This window comes from Bos indicus x Bos taurus, chromosome 8 (genome assembly GCF_003369695.1).
Source record: "Bos indicus x Bos taurus breed Angus x Brahman F1 hybrid chromosome 8, Bos_hybrid_MaternalHap_v2.0, whole genome shotgun sequence".
In the NCBI taxonomy this organism is placed as follows: Eukaryota; Metazoa; Chordata; class Mammalia; order Artiodactyla; family Bovidae; genus Bos; species Bos indicus x Bos taurus.
The window spans coordinates 86,981,250-87,005,981 of record NC_040083.1 but is presented as its reverse complement, the minus strand read 5'-3'; the positions used below and the strand labels follow the sequence as shown (position 1 = coordinate 87,005,981).

General features: G+C 44.1%; 1 protein-coding gene across 3 annotated transcripts in view; it reads left to right on the top strand.

Annotated features, from left to right (window-relative positions):
- The window catches only part of SYK (spleen associated tyrosine kinase), a 108,146-nt gene that overhangs the window by 56,653 nt on the left and 26,761 nt on the right, over nt 1–24,732 (top strand). For 2 of the 3 annotated variants that reach the window (XM_027550359.1, XM_027550358.1), the window contains exons 4-7: nt 13,094–13,229; nt 16,478–16,559; nt 16,942–16,985; nt 18,654–18,722. In XM_027550359.1, coding sequence (XP_027406160.1) covers nt 13,094–13,229; nt 16,478–16,559; nt 16,942–16,985; nt 18,654–18,722 — 331 coding nt within the window. The remainder of the gene's footprint in view (nt 1–13,093; nt 13,230–16,477; nt 16,560–16,941; nt 16,986–18,653; nt 18,723–24,732) is intronic. The other variant, XM_027550360.1, reaches the window with a different exon arrangement.

Here is a 24,732-nt window from a genome sequence, read left to right as displayed (position 1 = left end):
TATGAAAATATTAGATTCACTCTGGAAGCTCTGGTCTGCATTGTGGTTCAATGAAGCAGATCCCCAGCCTTCATCGTAGAAAAACAGTTTTCTTGCCACCCACAGAAACCATATCTTAAAATGTCTGAGACCTAAATGAGGTTATAAATCCTCTCTAATTCAGTTTAAAATGCAGAAGGTATGGTCCAAAGACTCTTAACTGTTGAGATGATTGTGTCTGGGGAATCTGGCCAATTCAGATTGTAGTTTTTCCTCTTCTTGAATTATGGTATGAAGTACATTTGTGGTGGCAGAACTTCTGAGCCAAGAGGGACCTCACTGCTAATGGTCTAAATCCTTTCATTTTCAATCAAGGACTTAGGTGGAGAAGGCAATGGCAACCCCACTCCAGTATTCTTGCCTGGAAAATCCCATGGATGGAGGAGCCTGGTAGGCTGCGGTCCATGGGGTCGCTAAGAGTCAGACACAATGAGCGACTTCACTTTCACTTTTCACTTTCATGCACTGGAGAAGGAAATGGCAACCCACTCCAATGTTCTTGCCTGGAGAATCCCAGGGATGGGGGAGCCTGGTGGGCTGCTGTCTATGGGGTCACACAGAGTTGGACACAACTGAAGTGACTTAGCAGCAGCAGCAAGGACTTAGGCACAAGGGAACTTGCCCAGGACTGTCAGGCAAAGAGGAGATGAGGGCTGGAATTTAGGGTCTCTGATGTGTTTGGACGGAGATATTGCTATCGTTCAGTTGCTCAGTCATGTCTGACTCTCTGCAACCCCATGGACTGTAGCACTCCAGGCTTCCCTGTCCTCACTATCTCCCAGAGTTTGCTCAAACTCATGTCCATTGAGTCAATGATGCCATCCAACCATCTTATTCTCTGTCACCCCCTTCTCCTGCCTTCAGTCTTTCCCAGAATCAGGATCTTTTCCAGTGAGTTGGCTCTTTGCATCAGGTGACTAAAGTATTGGAGCTTTATTATCAGTCCTTCCCATGAATATTCAGGGTTGATTTCCTTTAGGATGGACTGGTTTGATCTCCTTGCTGTCCAAAGGGCTCTTAAGAGTCTTCTCTTTTGAACCATAGTTCAAAAGCATCAGTTCTTTGGCACTCAGCCTTCTTTATGGTCCAACTCTTATATCCATACATGACTACTGGAAAAACCATAGCCTGAGAAGAAGCAGCAGCAAAATCCATTTCCAGGGCCTCTCCCAGGCCCCAAGCCCCACTGCTCTCCCCATGTAAGGCATGGTGCCAGGGTGTGTCACTCAGAATGCCCACTCTCTGCCTTGTCTCCTATCCACACAGCGCTGCTGGGGCTGCTCAGGAGTGGCTTTATGGAGTGGCCAAGATAGACATTATACTGTCCTTGGATAATAATGGATGTAAGCATAAAGGCTCTCTACAGAGGGAATAGACAATGTGGTCTACAGAACCCCCCACCCCCACAGTCACCTGCGGCATTTCTAGAGGTAGCTTTTCATCACCTGCTATAATGGGCTGAATGCTGTGTCCCCACAGATTCATATGTCGAAGCCCAAGCCCCCAGTGTAAGAAATTTGGAGGTGGGGGCTTTGGGAGATGATTAGGTTTAGACAAAGCCACAAAGATGGGTCCCCATGATGGGATTGCATACGAAAAGGAGGAGACAGGACTTTCTCTGCCTGCGCACACTGAGGCAAGGTCATGTATGTGAGTGTACAGCCAGATGATGATGGTCTACAAGCCAGGAAACAGGCTGTCACGAGACATGGGCTCAATCAGCATCTTTTTAAGAAACGTTTTATTTTGTATTGAAGTCTAGTCAATTAGCAATGTTGTGACAGTTTCAGGTGGACAGCAAAGGGACTCAGCCGTACATATACATGTATCCGTTCTCCCCCAGACACCGCCCCCGCCCCCAGGCTGCCTCATAACATGGAACACAGTTCCTGTGTTATGCAGTTAGGACCATCATCTTGATCTGAGAATTCTACTCCAGCACTATGAGAAAGAAATGTCAGTTGTTTAAGCTCTCCAGGTGTGGTGTTCTAAGGTACTTGTCCATGTCTGGGGTCTAGATGGCCAAGGACCATCTAGGGACCCCCAGCCAGGTCCTGTGAATGGCGGCCAGAGCTCTGCCTCTTTCATGACACCGGGGACAGAGGCAGAGTGGACAGGCTATGTTGAGAATGTATCCCCTCGGCTCTCTGAGGCCTCATTTGACAGCATGGTTTGCGATTTTGAGAGATTAGTCACAGCTCAGGTGTGACTACAAAATGAGTTTGTTAGGAAAGGGAAACAAAGCTTACTTTACAAAAAATGTGTATCCTCTCCCCAAAAGGAAAGATCCAGAATTGGTGGGGTTCAAAGCCTGTATAATTTGTAGATCTTCTTTAAAAAGAACACAAAATTAGGTACAAAATACAGTATTTTAGAGTCAGAGAAAAATCACAATGAATTGCAAGCTTCTAAAAAACTGGTAAATACTTCAGACATACAAAATTTTGAAAAGTAATATAATTTTTTTAGTTAAGTGCCTGACATGTGTCTATAGCACTTTTTATTTTCTGCGTCTTTTGACTGCATAGTGCTTGGTTGCCTCTTCATTTAACAATAATTTGGCAATATTTCCTGCATATTGAAAAAAGAAAACTTGGTCCTTCCTCTTGGGTCACAACTCATTCTAAGTAATGCATGTCCATTTTTAGGATTACTCTCAACTCTGGGAAAGGAAGTTGGAGTGGAAGAGAGAGCGGTCTTCTCTGGCTATGATGAAATAACTTTTACAAATTATATAAAACTCTAAGGCCATGTGGTCACACTGCTGGACCTTGCTTGGGCCAGATGAGCCTATGGGGATGGGCTGTGGTCAACAGGCCTCTGACCATCTCGTGTATAAATATCTCACCACGTGGTTCATGCAGGGCAGCTCAGAGCTCTCACACAGGCTGCCCCCAAGAGCACATCATGTCTGTTGAAATGTAAGGTGCTGGCCCCTTCATGTCATCATGGAAGCTATCTCAGAACAAAAATGCTCCACCCATGCCATGTTCTGCAAATATAAAACAATGGAATTGTCACTTTCTTTGTATTTAGTCTCCAGGTAAACATTTTATTGTTTTTGGCTAAAGATCCTTGCAAGTCTTAAAGAGTCGGGAGGGAGTTCAGTGACCTTTAAAACACACAGATGGTGGCTTCTCCAAATGGCTGAATTAACCTTGCACAGAGAAGGTAGTAGTTTAGATCTATCAAAGGAATCATCACACCAGTAAGTCGCCAATGCCATTTTCACTATGGTTCTTATTGTCTGACTTTAAACAGAAGTATGCTGTTTAAAAAATAGCCTTTCATTCCACAGAATAATGAATTGCACCAGATATATACCAGGCATTGTGACAGCACCGTGACAAACGAGATAGACTTTGATCCCTGCCCATACCGTGCTTGCCTAACTGCATATTGTTGCTTCAGTCATGTCCAGTTCTTTGCAGCCCCATGGACTGTGGTCCCCCTGCCTCCTCTGGTCATGGGATTCTCCAGGCAAGAATACTGGAGCGGATTGCCATTTTCTCCTCCAGGGGATCTTCCTGACCCAGGAACTGAACCAGAGTCTCCAGCATCTCCTGCATTGCAGGTGGATTCTCAACTGCTGAGCCATCAGGCAGGCCCTTACAGCCTAGGGGAAGATGTCAAATTTAGAAAGACATGCTGCAAAATGTGTCATGTGCCCCACCCATCATCACAGGCTTCCTATTTAATGATACCAGGGACACTGACTCTCAAGCATTATCTTTATTATATTTCTTTTCACGTGTCTATTGTCTATCAATCCACTTATTATGAATGCCTAAGGCAGGGCCTGGCATCTTCTCAGCTGGAGCCCCAAAGCTCAGAACAGGGGCTCAGTGGTAAGACTCTTTCTGGGGAAAAGGACGTTTAAGCTGTGCTCTGAGCAATGAGAAGAAAATTAGTGGAGAAAGAAAAGACAAGAAACTGGGGACTTCCTTGGTGGCCCAGTGGTTAAGAATCTGCCCTCCAATGCAGGGGCTATTGGTTCAATCCCTGGCTGAGGTACTAAAATCTCATATGCTGCAGGACGACTGCCTGCACACCACCACTAGGGAGAAGTCTGCTTGCCTCAGCTAAGACCCAACACAGCCAAATGTTAATTTAAACAGCATATTGTGTTTTGAAAAATAAAAGAAAGTGGTCCTGGGCAGGAGAAAGTGTCAGTGCAATGTCTTAGGGGTCAACATTGTGACCTGAGTGTGACTTGGCCAGGAACAAAGCAAGAGTGACAGGGAGCTCATCAGACAGGGAGGTCATCAGGCCAGACTGGAAGTCCCTCCAGATCCTAAGGGGTGGGCCAGGGAATGGACTGTCCACTCAAGGACACTTTGAGAGTAAGAAGGGGCCAATGACAAGATGGAAAGGGGTATAGCAGAAGATAACAGGACTGTCTCAGGCCAGATGGTCATCCTTTTTGCACTAAGTGTAGGATTTGCCAAATGATCCTTAAACTGGCTGATTAGATTTAGCTGAGGCTTCTCAGGGGGCACCAGTGGTAAAGAACCCACCTGCGAGTGCAGGAGACATAAGAGATGCAAGTTTGATCCCAGAGTTGGTAAGATTCCCTGGAGGAGGGTATGGCAACCCACACCAGTATTCTTGCCTGGAGAATCCCATGGACAGAGGAGCCTGGTGGCTATAATCCACAGGGTCGAAAAGTGTCGGACATGACTGAAGCGACTTAGCATGCACACACGCACGAGATGGTGAAAAGGCAGGCCTGACCTCCTCCATCAGGAGGGAGGAAAAGGCACAGTGGGACAAGTGCTGGGCAACTGTACCCAGAGCTGCTGGGCGAGAACGGTGGAAGGAAAGGGATGGGTTGCAGGTGCTGACTGCAGGTCTTATTTTTGGAAATGCCTGGTGAATGCCAGGCCAGCATTGCCATGGGGCTGGGAGGTAGAGGGGATTGAAATAGAGATCCCAGGAGAGTGGTGGGTTTGAGCACTGCCAGGTCAAGTCTTCAGGGTCAAACCAGTTGGGCTGTCAGGTCTGGAAGACTTGTGAGGTCCTGAGGGAGACCCTGACCTCTGGGCTTGCCCCCTCCCCAAGTGTAAAGAGAGAGGGGGATGAGGCTTCTGTGGGGAGAGAGATGGCAGAGAGTCAGGTCTTGGACCAGGCACAGTAGTTTGCAGAAGTCAAGAGCGAGTGTGGCCTATGTGGTAGCTGGGTTGGGCGGGCAGGGGCAGGAAGGTGAAGACTGAGGCCAAGAGGAAGCCCCGGGGAGCTGGAGTCCAAGGGTCTGAGAGGCACCTGTGCTGGGGAGCGTGTGAGGAGGGCGAGACTTGTGGCCTGTGGGCTTCCCCCGTCCTGAGGTTATAGAGCGGTACAGCTCCGGCACTTGGGGTAGGCCCCAGCACCCTGCGCCGGCCTGTGGTTGTTGCATGTGATGGGTGGGACCCCTCCGCCTGCTCCTTTCCCATGTCAGCTTTTTAATATGTCAGAAATCATCTCGGGTACCCCGGGGCCCTGTATGCCGAGGAAGAAGAGAGTGCAGAGGCCTCTGAGCAGGTGCCAAGTAGTGGTGCCATTTGCCCTTCTCAGGCCCTCCACCATCATCTTCCCACCCAGCCCGCTGGAACAACTGAGTCCTCCTATGTGCTCTGCATCTGAAATCCAGGTGCCCCAGACCTTCCTTCTTCATACCGTTCGAAAAGTAAGCCCTTTGACCTTTGCGTCATCCCTTCCTCATTAGCCATTTTCCAGGAGTGTCGCCCGCTCATCATTTCCTCCCTTCCTCCCTTCCACTGCCCACTGAATTGATTTTCATTATAGCCCCATGCCCCTCACACCCTCACCTCCCTTACACACATGGGTGCACAAATTATGCACACACATACACATTCATTTATTCATGCCTCTTACATTTCGGGGCCCTGTGGGAAGCCCTCCAGGAGAACTTACAGGTAAAGAAATGAGCAGCGTGTATAGATGGTCTGATGAGGGTGTCCCCCATTCTGTACACAGCTGGATCCTGGAAGATTTGGTGACAATGCCTTTCTAAGGGAAAAGGTTGTGACCACCCAGAATCAGAGGTCTACAAAACCGCATGGTCCTTGTCCAGGATGGACCTGGCTTGGGGACACCAGATAACATATTACCTGCCACCCCTGAATCTTAGAACAATGCCCTCCCCCCTCCCCTGCCCCTGTCCCACCAGGTGGACTGGGAGGCAGGTGGATGTCTCTCTTTGGAAAGAGCTATGAGATATCTTTTTCAGCGTAAGTACAATTCAGTATAAGGTAGCCAGGAAAAAAAAAAAAAGTGTATTCAGAATGTGACACATTTTTCAGAGACAGTGAGAAAGCTTGTAAGAATACACACTTGTACTCCCTATGAGCAAGGAACAAATGTAAGTTAGGAGAAAGGATGAAGAATGAGGTTCCACAGGATGGATACGAAGTCCAGAGCAGATGATGTAAGCAGTGGTTCTCAACATTCTGTTTGTGTGCAGATCACCTGCAGGCTGGTTAAAGCACAGATTGCTGGGTCAAACCACAACCCCCTCACCCAGTTTTTAACTCACCAAGTTTGGGTTATGACTCAGAAATTTGGATTTCTGACAAGTTCCCAAGCGATGCTGGTCTGGGGACCACATTTGAGCCTGTTCAAGATGCCCAGTGCCTACCTAAGCAAAACTAAGAACAGTGATAATTTGAGATGTTCCAAGTTCATTGGAGGATCTGTAAGTATATGTGCAGTAAGGAATTTTTCTGTTTTATTTGATTGATTGAGACACTGTTAACCTTGAAACTGCTTCTGTTTGTAGAAACTTAAGTTCAGACAAGTACAACCATTTAATAGCTCTGTGACTGACAGCCTAATTAATCTCTCTGACCTCAGTTTACTGAATGATAAAAAGGGAAAACTAATGTGCTATCTGGCTTGTTAATCGAGATGAACAAGGTAATGTGTTTAAAGCTCAACCTGTGGCTGTCCTGTACTTGTGCTTCCTGCAACTATGAATCTTTTTCTTTCATCAATCCTGGAAAATACTCTAATTTTTTTTCAAATATTACTATCCTTCTTTCTTATCATTTCTTCCTTCATAGCTTGCTATTAAACATATTTTAGCCCTTACTCCATCCTCAATTCTTTCTTATTTTCTGTTGCCTTTTCTCTATGTGCTGCACTATTTAATGTCCTTAGATTGTCTTTTGGTTCATTAATTTTCACTTCATCTGTATCTAATCTACTTTAAACTCATCCACTGTTTTTTTCCATCAGTTATACATTTTAAAAATTTCTAGCAGTCCTGTTTGTTCTGGTTGTTTCCCAAATAGTCCTGTACATTTTTTAGAGCATCTTATTGCTTGCTAGTTTTTGTGAGTCCCTCATTTGTTTTTTGAACATTTCATGCATAATTAGCTTATATTCTAAATCTAATGATTTCAATACAGAAAGTCCTTAGTGTATAAATCTATGTCTCTCCTGCTCTCTTTCTTTTCCTGCCCTCTTTCTCATAACTCCTGTTTCCTTTGGTTTGGGGTGATCTTTTGAGCTTGTATTTGATTGATATTCATCTGTGGGACTCCTGAGTGTTCTGTGCCAGGGACACTGTCCTCCGGGGTTGAAGAGGTTTTCTTCTTCATGGTCCTTGCTTCATTGTGGGAATCCTAGGTTCAGATGCTCACCTTGCTGCTGACCCCAAGAATGGGATGTTCTCCCTGTGTCCACACCAGTACTGATATTGGTATTTGTCATTAGATGAAACACACTTTTTTTTCTTATTTGTCACTCACTTTTCCCTGCTCAAGTTATAGCTCACTTTTTTCTTATATACCTGCATTTCAAAAGCAATCTGTGGGTTTAGGGGAAAAAAAACAAAAACCTTACTTTTGTTCACTGATGAATGAGACTGCATGACCCTCATATGCCCACAGTAAAAGCTGAGTTTTTTGAGTGCTCTCGTGTGCTGCCATCAGGGATCAAAGTGTGCCATTTCATTCGACACATGTGGCTCTGCAGCTATAGGTCAGCAAAAAGAGTCACGGCCTGTCTGAAGTGAAAAGTTTAAAGAGGGTTATGGACTGATGTGAGTATCTCTTCATTGGTCTGATCAAAGTCCCCATGAAGCTGGAGGAGAAGCAGTGTGACCTGTTTCACCTCATGAGTTAGAGCAGAGGGAGAGAGAGGGGAGTTTGTGATAAAACTTTTAAAAAGGCAGATGTGTGAAAGAAGAGCTTGGCGTGGCCCTGTATTTGGACCTGTGTTCCATACTGATTTTGCTTTCACTGCATGAGTGGAAGTCTCACGTGCCTCAATTTTGCTCAAGTGCAAGACAGAAGCACCCAGAAGTTGCATTTTCTTTTCTCTTCTGTGGATCATTAGGGCTGGTACCTCTCCTGAGTCCAAGGATGCTCTCGGCATGATGCGGGCAAGCACACTACTGAGCAGGGTTCCCAGGTGGTGCAGTAGTAAAGAATCCATCTGCCCAATGCAGGAAATACAGGAGACATGGGTTCAGTCCCTGGGTCAAGAAGATCCCCTGGAGTAGGAAATGACAACCCACTCCAGTATTCTTATCTGGAAAATTCCGTGGACAGAGGAGCCTGGCTGGCTACAGTCCATGGGGGCACAAAAAGTTGGATGCAGCTGAGCACACATACTACTGAGCATGCCACTCCCACATCTTCTCCCCCACTCCCAGCTCCTCTCTTAACAAGCCACCGTCAGGCCCCATGCTGCAGTATCTGACCACCTGATACAGCATCAGCTCTGGAAGGGAACCTCCCCACCATGTCTCTCTGAACTTCCCATCCAGGCCATAGATATACAGCTCATCCCCAGAGCCCTCCTTTCCCCCGAGCCAGCCATGCTCTGCTCTGCCATGGGGAAAAAAAAATACGCAGACAGTGAGAATGCCTGGTGGGCCAGGCTGTGCCCCGGCTGTTCTGTTCTGTCTGCAGCAGACACAATGCCATGATCCCAGACCTGGTGGGTGAGGGTCACCTTGAAGGTCCTACCACCGCTTGGGTCCTTACTTCCCTGTGAATGTCTGGGCATCATTACTACGTGTTTTCTCTGATCCAGGAAGTCATAGGAAGCCCTCCAGGCTGTGTCTGGCAGAATGAACACTCTCCAGACCTCAGTTTTGCTTGTGCCTCATGTCTGTGATGTGCAAAACCTGCTCATGGCAGAGCCTGAGACGGTCTACCCTTGGAGAAAGGTGGATCTCCTGCTGTCTCAGCAGGGACCTCAAGTCAATCTTAAGGCCAATTAGGACAGCGTCACAGTTTGAAAGCACTGAAGTCCCACACCTTGTAATAGCAAAACACAAATCTGTCGTGAGCCAAGATTTGTCTTGGCTTCTTCTATCTGCTTCTTCCAAGAGACTCCCTGGAAAAAAATTCTTCTGGGGCTTCTGGGAATGTGCTGAAGATAGCTAAACTGGAAGGTGGTCAACCTCAAGAGAGGCTGCAAGACTAGCCTTTTCTCTTTCCGCTTTGGGCATCCATGTCACAAACCCGGTGGGTGTCCCAGGACACTGGGGGTCTTTCTGAGGAACAGGACGGGGCCAGGAGGAGGAGGAGCTACTTCAGCTTCCAAACCAGTATTTTCCGTATGTTAGATTAAAAATAGCCCAGCCCAGGATCTGCCTGCAGCCAGCCAGCAGACACCTCACAGTTGCTGGCCGTTAGTGTCACCAAGCCTCTGGTCTTTGCCACCTACAGATGCTGGGCCTGTGGGTTTCCCTTCTTTGCCTCGTTTCCTGCCAGCTGCCTTGGGGGCCGCTGAGGCTGCATGTCCATGGTCTGTCCCTGTGCCTGCTGGTCCTTAGACTGTGCTCACCAGGCAGCTGTTGCCACTGGTGTCAGGAGCTCTGCAAGAGACAGACTCCTCCAGGGCCTGTTCATGGGAGGATCCTCAAGGAAGTACGTGCCTTTACAGAAATTGCTGATCTATTTCTGTCTCACACCAGCTCTCTTTTAATGCCATTTTTCTTATGAAATATTCAATACACACAAGACTGCCTCACTCTATACGTGTATCTTAGTGGATAATTATAAAGCAAATGCCACCAAAGTCAAGAACTAAAATAGGAGAAGCATCACAGAAGGCCCCTCACTCACACCCATCCCAGAGAGGACATCACTTTCTGTATCCTTGTGTCCAGCATGCTCTGGCTCTTTTCTTTCACTTGTTACCACCTAGGTATACATTTTTCAATGAAATCGTTCAAATTTACCTATCTGGGAACTTCATACAGGTAGAATCACAGTGTCCATTTATACTTATGAGAGTCACTTGTGCTTTGTATCATTTGATACAAACATTTGAACAAACACTGTCCTTTGTTCATTTTATTCATGACATTCTGTGGTATGAATACCCCAAGACTGACTGACTCTGTATTCAGCAGATACTTAGCTTGTTTACAATTTTTGATAATGACAAATAAAGCTGATATAAACATCCCCACACACATTACAGGTGCAGAATGCATGTATTTTGTATATCTTGGAGTGGATCACTGACTCAGGGAATACATAGGTTCAGTTTCAGTAGAGAATTCCAAATTGTTTTCCAAAATGATTGAACCAATTCATGCGCCTGCTGGCAGTAAATGAAGGTGCCTAATGCCCTCATTCTCAGCAATTTATTATGTCCAGTCTTTTTAACTTTTGCCAGTCTGGAAGGGGCATAATGTTATTTCCATTGTGGGCTTCATTTCCATTTACCCATTTCTAATGAGGTGATTGCACCATTTCCCTGTCATTCTGCCATCCTCTGTCTGTTTAACAATAAAAGATCAATCAAGACCTAAGGCAAGATAGAGTGGTGGGCACTGGACGTGGATTCAGAAAGTCAGAGTTCAGATCCAGTTAATTGTCTCCAGGACCCAAAGGTCCAAGATACAAAGGTAAAAGTAAATTTAGTTGCTCACTCGTGTCTGACTCTTTGTGACCCCTTGGACTGGAGCCCACCAGGCTCCTCCATCTGTGGGATTTTCCAGCCAAGAATACCAGAGTGGGTTGCCATTTCCCAATCCAGGGACTGAACCCAGGTCTCCAGCATTGCAGGCAGACTCTAAGCCAGCAGGGAAGCCCAAGACACCAAAGACTTGAAATCAAAGAGAATGGTATTTTGGAATGGCCTATGGACATCGTTATCTGGAGTTAACCTTTTATATGTATTTGCATAAAGTCTTAATGCTTCGTATTTAGAATTTGTATAATTCTTTGAATCTTCAAACTATCCTATTTGTTTGCCACTGATGCTTATAAACTAAGCAAAGCAGGGGTGAATAATCCTGCCTTATAAAATAGCTTCCCTAAGAGATAAACTCAGTTCTTCCTCATATAAAACTGTTTTTCCTTTTCTGTGTGGTTGTTTTTCGATTTGACAGCAGCCAACTGGCCTTAATGGGCCATGTGACCATGAAAGGGAGCTTACACTTTGGGGTGCAGGCGACCTGCTTGGGTTTGGGGGAAGGGCTGTTTTCACAGTGCAGAAGGTTTCAGAAGCAGTCCTGCAGAGGTCGAGGGGAGTCTGGGTGTGTCCCGCCACCCACACCAGCTGCCCTGAGCACTGAGGCATGGAAGGAACCTGTTCGCCGCGCACAGCCAAGCACAACTTAAAAGAAACTTATTTTTAAAACAAAGTTCCAACCCCATGTGATGCAGCTTAGTTCTCATGTCCTGGGTTCACTTTTTGAGATGAATCTACAAGGCCAAAAGTGACTGTGTCAGCTTCCAAAGCTGGCCCTGTGGATGTGGTCTCTTACAGCCAAGGGGAGGCATCAGAAATTTCCCCACAACAGGGAAATCCCACAACAGTTTTGGCACATTTGGGCATCTTCCCAAAGTACAGTTGACTGGACACATTGCTTAACATTTGCGGGCCTCAGTTCCCTCATTTTAGAAAATGACAAGGCCAGCAAGGCTTTCTGGGACCTTCTGAGATCTCGGTGACTTACCCTCTCACATCTTGTGATCCCAAAGGTTTGAGTTGCTGAGAGGGGAAGATGGGCTGAGGATGGTGATGACTAAGGAGTTCAGTTGGGGGAGGGGATTCACCTCCATTCTGTGCCTTTGCAGCCCTCACCTAGACTGCACCCTCCCACAGTCCCACAGGTCTTCCTGGGCAGGGCAGAAGACCTCCCCCTACAGTGCAATGGGTGTCTCTGTTTGGCATCAGGCTCACAAGTCTCATCCCTGGATAAGGGAAGGGAGTGGCATCAAGGAGGGGACCAGGAGGCAGAGCTTGGGCAGCCAGCACAGCCCGGGTCCTGCTCATTGGTCCCCAGCCCCCAGTGAAGGACATTTTCTTCTCCTGGTGACATCATCTGACGCTATCGCATGGTGGTTTAGTCACTAAGTCGTGTCCGACCCCATGGACTGTAGCCCCGCAGGCTCCTCTGTCCATGGCATTCTCCAGGCAAGAATACTGGAGTGTGTTGTTATTTCCTTCTCCAGGGGATCTTCCTGACCCAGGAAACGAACCCAAGTCTCCTGCAATGTAGGCAGATTCTTTACCATGGGACATTTTAAATCCCAGTCCTGCTTTCTCCTCCCTCTAAAAGGGAGGGTGAGCTTGACGGAATGAAGAGGGTCTTAGGAAGTGGGAGCCTTTCCTGGCCTCCATCTGGGGTCAAGAATATTCCTAGTTAAAATGCCCACCAAACACCCCCTCCAGTGACACACCCTGGGCTGGGCAGGGGATCTGCACTGTCTGGAATCTAACCCAAAAGCAGACCTCATGGAAGAGAGGAGCCGAGTGCAGAGGGCTGCACAGACTCCACTGTTCCGGGGTGCTATGGGATTCATGTGCCCATGCTCTGAGCCAAGTGGTGCTCCAGGTGAATGGAGGACTCACCCCCAGAGCCTGGGCCTCTCCTGACATCCCCTCAGTGCTCCCAAGCCCGCTGGGTGTTCCTTGTCTGGGACTCGAGGTGTCATCGAGCTGTGAGCTGGGCCTCCCTGGGTACGAAGCCCTTGACCCAGAGGTCAAGACGCTGCTGCAGGCGGCCTGCCCAGGGCGCTCCTCCCCACCCCCGGCAGGCAGTAGGAGTGATGGTGCCGCACTGTCTTCTCTCTTTCAGGATCAGGGCCAAGGACAACGGGTCCTACGCCCTGTGCCTGCTGCACGAGGGCAAGGTGCTGCACTACCGCATCGACAAGGACAAAACGGGGAAGCTCTCCATCCCTGGCGGGAAGAATTTCGACACACTCTGGCAGGTACATGTCCTCCTGGACCTTTGTAGAAGACCTGGGTCCTTACTGAGACCTGCCCAATCAGAGTCTATGGTGCACCCTCCAGGTTCCTGGATGCTTTGGTCTAGGGTTACCATGTTAGGTGACTGAGGCTCCCATAGCTTGTTCAGGGCCCCTCAGCTCTTGGCACCAGGCAGTGGTACCTAACCAGGACTACATGTGGTTTAACAGGAGATCCTGCCTTAAGGCACTAGATTCTGCCTTAAGGCACTCTACCTGGAGCCCAGAGTAGCCTTTCAGACAAATACACAGTAAAGAAAGGCATAGATGGCTGGGAAGGGAGTCTTAGAGGTGGCTAATCAGACTATTCTTTGAATTGTGAAAGGCCAAATTTAATATGAAATGTCAAGTGCCATTCTCGCTGCAAAATGAATCACTGCAACATTAAGGCAACCTAGTGGTCATCATTTCCTGCGTGTCAGGCCGCCACTTGTATAGGATTATACACGCCTGGCCTAAAAAGGGGTTCTTCTTAACCTGCTACTGCTGCTAAGTCACTTTAGTCGTGTCCGACTCTGTGTGACCCCATGGACGGCAGCCTACCAGGCTCCTCCATCCATGAGATTTTCCAGGCAAGAGTACTGGAGTGAGGTGCCATTGCCTTCTCCGCTTCTTAACCTACCTGATAGTAAAGCCCGAAGCAATGTGTAATATGAGAGTTACTTAGGCGCTAGTGAGCTCTAATCCGGTGTTCACCCCTGCTTTCCACCAGGTACGAACGACTTGGCTTCATTCTAAATCACAGCTCCATGAGAAAATGGCAGAACATCCTATAAACTGTAGTGGGCCCAGAGGCAGAGAAAACCAAAGGACTCTGCCACCCCAAGAACGACAGCTACGTTGAGTTTTTGTAGGTGCAGGATGTCACTGGGGAAGGGGTCAAATGTCCACACCAGGCCCCACCAGGAACTTCATGGGTGGCACCAGCAGGAAAGTACCAGGCTCAAAAAATCTTGTCTTTTTAAAACTTGAGATCAGGGATCCCCGTTACCTTTAAAGCACTCAGAGTTACCACCACATGATGTATTTTGGCTCTTAACTGTAGCTGGAAGAAAATCTTTTTCTTTGAATGCTGGGTATTTTAATATTCATGCATATTAGTCATAACGCTGACATTATCTTTTGGTTTGTAGCTCATTGACGTGTAGCTCATTATTGACCACAGGCTTTGCTTTATTTTAATGGTATCGTTTTGAAAGGGTGTTTGCCCAGTGCAAATCAGAGAGATGAGTAGGGAATATTGCCTTCTGGATTAATTTCCCATCAGAAACTCTCACCTCCTACAAGAATCGCTGAATGTGTGCATTGAAAGGCACTGGCCTCCATCCGTCAGTCTGATGCTTGAAGGTCCTGGGCTCCATCACTGCTACACAGCCATTGGATTTCTCCTGAATGACCATTTTCCCTGAGTGAGTCCACTCACAGTCTCCAAGTCTGCATGCTGACTTTAATGTTAAACATCTTTAATTGTTGGAAAATTCCTTCCCAGGACTTTTTCCCGTATTTACTGATTCCGCTACCATATCGTAGTAGTCAGCCTTAATTAAATCTTTTCCTTGTATGTTTGTTTAAGAAAGAGCCTCGAAAGTGCCAGCAGTACCTTCCATTTTCATGAGTGTGATTTCAGTGTTCTTTCTTGACAACAGTAAGGTTCCACGGTACCCTTCCCCTACCCAGGAATTTGGTGCTGTTTTTCTGAGAGTTGGTAATTACTTCACTACTCTAGTTTTCCTTTCTGTAGAGAAAGAATCAACACACTTATGGATCACGTCTGGCCCTGAGCTGCTTTTGTGTAGTCCTTGAAGAAAAATGGTTTCTATATTTTAAAAATATATATATATTTTTTTAAATAAAGAACTATGTGACAGAGATGATATGTGGAATGAAAAGACCTAAAATACCAGTATCTGGCCCTTTACAGAAAATGTTTGCATACCCTTGCCCAAGAGGGAAATCTTTATGTATATGCCCACCTCCCACCCATCCTTTTGGAGTAGATTGTCTGAAACCATAAGCATGTAAGGAGATATTTGAATGATAATGGAGAGATGCATGGGATATTTCAGCTGTTGTAGGGATCTCAATACTATGTCTGAGAACACACTGTTGCATTTAACAGAACAGAGAGAGCTTTGCTGTCCATTTCAGTAGTGCGTTAGGGCTGGTCATACTGGAATATTTACAAAGAGGGTGTATCTCATGTTGTGTTCTTTCCACAACAAAATAAAATTTAAAAGAAGAATGCTCCCTGGAAGGATAAAATATATTCACTCAATGAACATTTACCCAAATAGGTAAGTTTTGAGATAAAAAAAGGTTTAGGAGCCAAGAGTCCATAAATGGAAAAGGAATCAATAAATAGATATGAAAGAAATATCAGATGGAAGGATTTTAGTTTGTCTGAAGAGGAAATATCTGTTTGAGAAGAGAAAATGTGAAAACTAAGGCTGTCTTCGTATTGCATAATTTTGATTAGATATAAATAAATCTACTTACCATTCATTTCCTTTTTAATGTAGGAATCAGACATCATGATTCATAGTTTCCTGGGCACCATTAGCCAAGGGTGTCCATGTTCTGTGAACATAAGGCCATTCTCCAAAGGGTCAGCTTTCTCCATGGCCTAGATCTTGTGTCACTTGTGTGGTGATGTCTTCTCTCCAAAACTTTTGGGCTGAGTTATTTGGTCCCTCCAAAGCCTTTACCCGAAGCACGAATACAGAATCAATTACTCTACCTTATAATTCATTTATAGCCTTCTCCACCAAGGAAGTAAGCACCTCAACAGTAGGAAATGTGTCTCATTCACCATAGTCTACCTTTTGTCCTCTCTCAGGGCCTACCAAACAACAGAATGTTTGTTGAAAGACTGAATAAATGAATTCATTGTTATAGTATCACATGGATATAGAAGAATATAAACAAAGACATGCAACTTATCACCAAAGAAAGAAGGAAGGAAGGAGGGAAGGGAGCAAAGAGTAGAATAAGGTTAAAAAGGGAAGGTGGCATGTGGACTTCTGCCGGAAGTCTGAGGGTGGCAGAAAAGAGGTGTGGGGAGGAATCAGGAAGATCACCAAGGAAGCAATTTTTGTTGTTTAGGGCTGTCCTTGAATCACTTTTAAAATCCAAAAGGGGAGTCAGCTGCTCCAGGTAAGGAGCATTTCCTGCCCCCATTATTTATGATACTTTCTTACTTTTTTCTTTTTCAGCTGGTCGAGCATTATTCTTATAAATCAGATGGTTTGTTAAGAGTTCTTACAGTTCCATGTCAAAAAATTGGCGGGCAATCGGGTGAGTAGCCAAGACATTGGAGTCTCACTCCTTCAGATGCTGATAATAATCAGCCTCTGATTTTAGATTTTAGATTTGATCTGTTGCAAAGTCAAACCAGATGGGATGAGACTTTGGTTTTACTGATTGATTAAAATGATTACTCCAACTGTATATTTATCATTCATCAAAAACTAGTCAGTAACTTTAAAAATGGATTTGTTTTTATTGCTTGTATGAGAAAATTGAGGGAAAGAGGATAACAAGAAATGTATGCAGAAAATATATCTGCTTCTCAAGCAGTAATATTTTACAGTCATGTTGATTGATCTGCAGTGGAGGAGGGGATAAATAGATGGTTTTCACTGACACAGCAGTAATTGTGCATTTTTTTTCTAACCAGGAAATATTAACTTCCGTCCACAACTTCCAAGTTCTCATCCTGGGGTAAGTGTTACTTAGCCAGGCCATTAAAGATGAAGCAGTTGTATATTAGCACAATGAAAAGTATTTTTAGACAAAGGAGTAATGGTCATTGCTTTTATCACACTTGATAAACTGGGATTGCTGGTGCAGCTAGAATCAGCCTATTTTCAGTTCTGAGCTAGCTAAGTTAGCTTCTTTGGTAGGTTAAAATCCCTCCATTTTCTAAAAGTATATGAAATATCCATGTAACCCAATGTTAAATCAGAAATATACCTCCTGGTAGATTTTGGAAATGGTAACATATTGTTCAGGCTCAGCCCTGACCCATCCATGAGGAGTCACGTGTATGATCCTTGTGACCACATGCATGATGGGTAGTAAGCTGGGTATATAAATTGTCTCAGTGAGGTTGACTGCCAAACTCTTTTGGTTAAATCAACCAAGACATTGTTATCAGAAAACTCACCCTTTCCAGGGGAGCTGCTTTGGCCATAGCTTGGTGGAGGAAGGCTTGGAATGGGGGTGCTTGCTGCTATCACTTGAGAGAAGAAGCCTCTAGAAAAGGATGGAGTTGAAGGCTTGGCAAGAACCCACCACCCACTCCACATCAGTGGGTGGTGAGAATGTGATCTCTCCACACTTCTACATGTGGGTTTGGCCAACACATGCCTGATGCTCCTGAAGAGAGAGAATTCCAGCTCTCTCTTCCCTCCAGACTATTAGGAGCTGACACACAGATTTATACTCCAAGCAGGAATGATGTCCTGCTACTTTGAAGGGGACCTTACTGTGGACCTTTGATGCCCTTTAATGCCATTTGTGAGGTCTAAAAATTCCCCCAATATGAGCTATGTGCTCTATACCTCACTTTCTGCCCGTTAACCCTTAAAATCTGCAGAAGATGAAATGAACCCTCCACCCATGGTAGGGGCTATTGACTTGTTCAGAAGCTGCACCTATGCTGAACCAAGCAGTCTGCCTGAGGCAGCTTTTGTCCCCAAATCAAGAGAACTGAAATGCCAGTGAACTTTGGGATCAACTTCTAAAGTAAAGCACCATTATGGAGTCATCATTTCGTTTTACCCTTTACACGACTCATGGGCCTGGCAAGTCAACTTTAAGATTTTATCCACCATGGGACAGCTCCATTTTGCTCTAAGAGGCAGGTGGGCTTAGAGGTGAGAACTTTAAAAGAATATCATGGTTTCTCTTTAGTTGTGCATCACGTAATGGCTTCAAGGAGTTGGACATTTTGGAAAAACTTTTTACTGACTATATAAAAATATGCATGTTCCCTAAGGGTCCAACTCAGTGAATTTCCACAAATATCATAGAACCAGCACCCAGAAGTAACAAAATTGGGCTCTCAGAATTAGTTTCTTTAGGATGATTTGTCTTCAGTTTGACAGTAATTATATATGAAAAGTGGGCTATTTAATATGAAAACTTGAATCTTATAGCCTTTCATGGAAAATATTGCCAAAATATTTTTCCAGATCCTTCTACTCAAATAGTAGGTTTTTCTTGAAGCCTTTCTAATGATCACATGTTGCCTCTAGTGCATTTCATCAACAGAATCTGGAGGGGGTTACTGTAATTATGGAACAGCTGAAATAACATGTCATGTAAGGCAGCCTGTATTTGTTTTCTGAAACATTTACTATTCCTCTTTGCCATTATGGTTTCTAGACTTGGTCAGCGGGTGGAATAATCTCAAGAATCAAATCATACTCCTTCCCAAAGCGTGACCACAGAAAGGTGCTAAAGAGTCCCCTGCTTGCTGTCCCTGACTGAGTGGTAGGACAGACCCGCACTCAGCACCCACGCTCTGCCCTGTGGCTGCCCCTCCGTGTGCACTGCTGCCGACCCTCCTGCTGCTCTGGTCTCATGTCCCTGCCATGTGTAGCCCTCATGGGCAGCCCGTGCCCAGTACTCATTGTGCTTTCCATGTGGGTCCAAGTCCCTTTGCTGCAAAGTCCATCACCGTGAGCACGCTCTCTCTGCTACAATGCGCACTTGGAAGTCGTCTCTGCCAGTGTAATAAGTGGGAGGGAATTCTCATATGGGAAAGTCTTTTCAAAGGAAACTAGAATCACATGCTGCAGTGTTATGGTAATTGACTAGATAAATTACACATTGGTGGAAGGAATAGCCAAAGTAGAGTGGATCCTGCCCAATGACTACACAAGGTCATTGATTTTATAAATATCAAGTGCCATAGTAACTTCATTGTAGCTGTAGAGTTCCAACACAGAACCTGAAGTATATCATATATAAAGACAAGGTGGAATTTGAGGATTAAAGCATCCTTTTTACTTATGAGACAGTAAAGCTGACAACATATGGGCTCTCCTGGTGGCTCAGTGGCAAAGAACCCACATGCCAATAGAGGATACACGGGTTTGATCTCTGGCTCGGGAAAATCCCCTGGAGAAGGAAATGGCAACCTACTCCAGTATTCTTGCCTGAGAAATCCCATGGACAGTGGAGCCTGGTGGGCTACAGTCCACAGGGTTGCAAAAGACACGACTTAGTGACTAAACAACAGCAACAAAAGCTGAAGTATAATGCATATTCATATTTTGCTGTATGATTGAATTATGAGGTAAATAAAAAGTTTTTTTAATGACTCAGTTTTAATGAATCACCTCCCTCAAGAAATATTTATAACATGTATATGGATTTCTTATTTTTTTAGTTTTATCATTGTGGTATAAAATTATTTTATTAATAATTCTTTCCACTTTCATATCCAGTTAGTACTTTTCCAGACATATGTGCTTAGTTGCTCAGTCGTGTTCCACTCTTTGTGGCCCCATGGACTGTGGCCCACCAGGCTCCTCTGTCCATGGGGATTCTCCAGGCTAAAATACTAGAGTGGGTTGCCATGCCTTCCCCCAGGGGATCTCCCCAACCCAGGGATCGAACCCAGGTCTCCCACATTGCAAGTGGATTCTTTACCATCTGAACCATCAGGGAAGCCCAAGAATAATGCAGTGGATAGCCTATCCCTTCTTCAGGGGAACTTCCCAACCCAGCAATTGTATTGCAGACAGATTTTTTATCAGCTGAGCTGCCCAGGAAGCCCCTTTTCTAGACATGTCAGCATATAATCAAGCATCAGTTCATGAAGCAGATTGCCTGAAGTACTTAGCAGAAACAACATAAATGAAAAGCTTAAAAGCCCTGAGATTTTCTTTCCTAGTGGGCTGTTATATTCTAGATATTTTCAATCTTGTTGACTACGAAAAAGAGAAGTGAGTTTAATGTAGTGTTTGAGGGGGAAAGTTAGGTGATAAATCTGAATGGAGGAACTATCTGTTTTGAGGCCACATTCTCAGTCAGGGTGGATCAGCTCATGGGAAACATCAATTATGTTGGGCTATTGCTCTTAGAGGACTGACCCTGAGAGCGTGTCCATGCCATGTTAGGAGCTGGAAGGCTGGGAGGTTGTCAAAGGAATGCATACTCTATGCCAGTACCCCTTTTGCCCCATGACTTGGTGTTTGTTTCAAGCCACCAGGGCCAATAGGTGATTGAGGCTTTGGCCTTGAAGAGGTCAGTATTCCCCGTGGTCCAAGGTGAAACTATCCACGGCTGCCACCTTCTGGCCCTCCTGGCCCTCAACCCCTGTCGGCACACACCCCTTCTCCTTGGGGAGGGTGCACCTAGTTGTCAAGATGGCATCTCATAGGACCATTTTCTGGGGAAAATAGGCCAGATGGTGCCCCATCAACTGAGGTGATTCAAAATATGCTCTGGTTCAGGGTGCTTTTCAACCATGAGTCATCTCTTTGAGTCCTTAATCAAACACTGCAGTGACAAAACTTCATATTATAGTACAACCTGGGGAAGGACACTGAGTTGCGCGTTCATGGAGCCCCATCGGCAGGCTTAGAACCTTTCACGCACCTGGCTTCCTTGGCCCCTTCGTGCATGGACTCTGTGTGGCAGCCATGGAGGAGTCCCTGTGGACTTGGACCACACTCTTGACTCCCACCACTTGGTTATCCATCATTCTCTTTCTGACGGCCCAAGGCCCGTGTGCTGATGCACAGTCCTCCATCCATGTGCAATCCCAGACATAAGCAATTTCACTGCAGAGAAGACACAGCTTTCCACATTTACCTTAATTCTGTAGTGTCCAAGGGCATCATTCAGGGAGGAGAATGTGATCAGTCAGAGATGTATGCATGAAACACCCACATTGCACTCACACACATACACACACATAGGTAATTTTTAACACACTTAAGTACATATTTATATACACATCTGTATACATGTACACACACACATATATATATTGACTTATCACTAGGGCTTGCCTTCCACAACTGTTGGGGCAAGTTCAATGTCCATAGGGCAAGTCATCAGGAAGGGAGGATAAGCAAGGTGGAACTGTCATTAACAGCCAAGGGTCAGTCACTCCCCCGCCCCACCCCTCTTAGAAAAGTCTCAACCTCTTCTAAGAACTCTTGACTTATTAAGTCAAGCCAACCCAGGATAATCTCCCTAAATAAAATCAACTAATTAAGAATTTTAATTACCTCTCCAAAATCCCTCCACAGCAGTACCATGATCATAGCTTGAGTCAATAACACAGCACTATCATTCAGGCCAGTCAGGGTGACACGTCAAGACGCTATCACCCCAGGAAACAGTAACCCAGCGCTGTGAAGAAATAAGCCCCTCTCCCACCCCTGTCCTTATTCCGAGCAGCCCGAACCCACTCACCCACAGTGATACAGAAATATGCAGAAGATAAGATCTAGTAGGCCTTTAGATTAAAGAAGAATGTCTAAAGAAATTGAAGAAAATATCAGTAAGACTACCAAAAAATAAAATACATGTGTGGATAAGAATCAAAACATCTTCCAAAGAAACATAATAAACTTGGAATAAATATTAGTAGTGATCATATATGTATATATACACATATACATATATAAGGTCAATATCTTTACTATATAAAGAAATTATATAAAGCAATAAAAGTTTTAACTATCTACTAGATTAGTGGGCATAGGATAGTTTATAGGAAAGAAAATATAAACACTTCTTAAGCATAGGAAAAGCTGTTGCATTTCATAAGAGAAATGCGAGTTAAAACTATGGTGCTCTCTTATGTCCATCTGTAAAACTAGCCCAAATAAATAAGCTTGGTGACACCACACAACAAGTGTGTGGTGAGTAAGCTGTACTTTATTGGAGAAGTGTGAAATGGTGCATGTCTAACATTGCATCATTGACAAAGTCTGGAAATAATTTAAAAATCAATGAGAAATAAATGAAATCAGTTATAAAATTCATACCACGATGGGTAGCTGAGATATAGAGTCATTTCCAAAATGCAATGTTAATTGAAGATGACAAAGTCGGGCACAAATATATGTGCAGATACAGTGTAGAATGTTCTAGAAGAATATAGCAAATACTGATAGCACTCGTTGCCTTGGGAGTAGGAAATGGCGTGTCAAGGAGACCCATTTTTTCATTGAAATCCTGTTGTGCCTTTTAAAATTTGCCCCTCTTAAATTACTTAATCACTTTTAAAAGACAATTAAATGTTAGAAGCTAATTAATCTGATTAATACTGTGGAAATACTTTTCTGGCTAAAAGAGGGCTATTGACTATTTAAATTTATAACAGCTTTGAAGTATGCATTGAGCTTTCATAAAAGCCAAAAATATCAGTAGTTCATTAACAAAGAGAAGCATTGTATGATTTAAGCAATGAATTAAAAATATTTTAATTGCTCACCAGAAATATTTTAGGAGAACTAATACTTAGGTCTTAAAAAATAAAAGAGGAATTTTCCATTATTTAACCAGTCATGAAAAAGACTTGTGGGAATTATGTCAAATATCCCATCTGTTAAGGTATAAATGACTTTCTTGAATTTGTTTATTTGTTCAATATGAATAGTTGTTTTTTAAATAATTCAGGCACAAAATGGATGTGATAGAGCCTGAATTAACTCTAGCATGCAGATAGTTAATGACAAATGTGTTATGATTTGCAGAATATTATTAATCAGATAATTTGAAATGTTATGACAAAAACTTAAGGGCAGGAGTATTTTTCTTTAGATATTAGTAACATTTTAACACTTGAAAACATGAATGAATTTAACTGAAAATAATACAAGCATAATCTACCCTCTCCTTGCTTCCTGCCATCACTTACTCTAAGGACTGGTAATCCTTACATGAATAAAATCCCTCCTATTGTTAGCATTGGAATATTTTTCTTTGCTGCCTTAAGTATGTAAACCAATCCTTCTATTGAGGATGACTGTCAGTTTGAACAACAGCAGCCTTAAAGACTGTGCTTCTGTTTCAGAGTTCAAAGGCACGTTCTCTAAGATGAAACATAGCGTTCACATTTGTCTTCGTTGTGGAAAAATGTTCTAGAATTTCACATTCAAATCCATTTTTCAGGTTTTATTCCAGCACCTACATTGCTGACTGGAATACTTTTAGACATTTTAACACGATTCATGAAGAATCAGCTAGGAGAAAGAAAGAAGGAGTTCTTAAATCATGCCCATGTACTTGGTAATGTGGAAGCAGTGGGCCACACCCTTGAGAAAATGTTTCCACATCATTATAAAGGACCAGCTCTTAGAGCTTTGCTTCTAAGGTGAAGGAAGATTAATTAGGACAGCCAAGTGCTTATTTTTATGGATCTGAAGCAAACGGAAGGTTATTTCATGCCCTGACCAAGGAGAGTCTGCCTTTAACTCTGGGCCCTTGGACTGGGACCAACGTCATTCCACTGAAGACCAGAGCTGTGTCTGGTTTGGGCAGCTACAATTTCTGAAGCCTACTGGCTATTTTTGTCATCGCAGTGGTTGAATATATTGTCATCATTATTACTGCTGTTACATGACTTGAAAATGTGTCTTAAGTCTAAAAATTAAGGTCTAGAAATGAAAATCAGAATACCTGGCAAAAAATGTTCCCGAGTCAGGAAACTCTGAATTAGCTCCATAAAAGCAATGTATTTTTCTTTTTTGTTCACTTCTGAATCTGTACTTCTTAAAAATAGGCACTCAAAGGATATTTGTCAAATATATTTTCTACTTGCAGCTAAGTAGCCAACAAGAGATCAGGGATCATAATTTATAACCTGTGCTTAGTCACTCAGTTGTGCCTGACACTTTTCAAGCCCATGGACTGTAGGGCGCCAGGCTCCTCTGTCCATGGGGATTCTCCAGGCAAGAATACTGGAGTAGGTTGCCATGCCCTCCTCCAGGGGATCTTCCCAACCTAAACAAATCCTATTTTTATTATTGTGGAGTGATCTGTTTTTACAATTTTTTGAAAATTGTAAAAATACAAGTTTTGAATTTACAAAACTTAAAACTCACAAATTGCGCTTTGGAAGGTGGAAAGCTAAGGTAGCTAGTACCCTCTAGTGGTGTCCTGTGGTTTGACTTCGGTTTCAAATATCAGCAAAAGTAGAGGGAAAGCAACAGTCAACATTTCATTTATACCTTGTTCTCTATGCAGAAAAGGGGATGTTATTGATTAGGGCAGAATAAATGATAAAATACAGAGCAGAAATAATAACTACAGATGATATAATGGATCAGCAATATATTTTTCATTAAATTAAAAGGCATTTCAATTCTAAGCATTAACAATACTTTGCTAATTTATCATTTTGCCTTAGAGTTCATTGTTTACAAAGTCCTCAAATCTTATTTTCAATCAAGCATTTGATTCCATAGGGTTTTGTTGTTGTTCTACTGAATGGTAG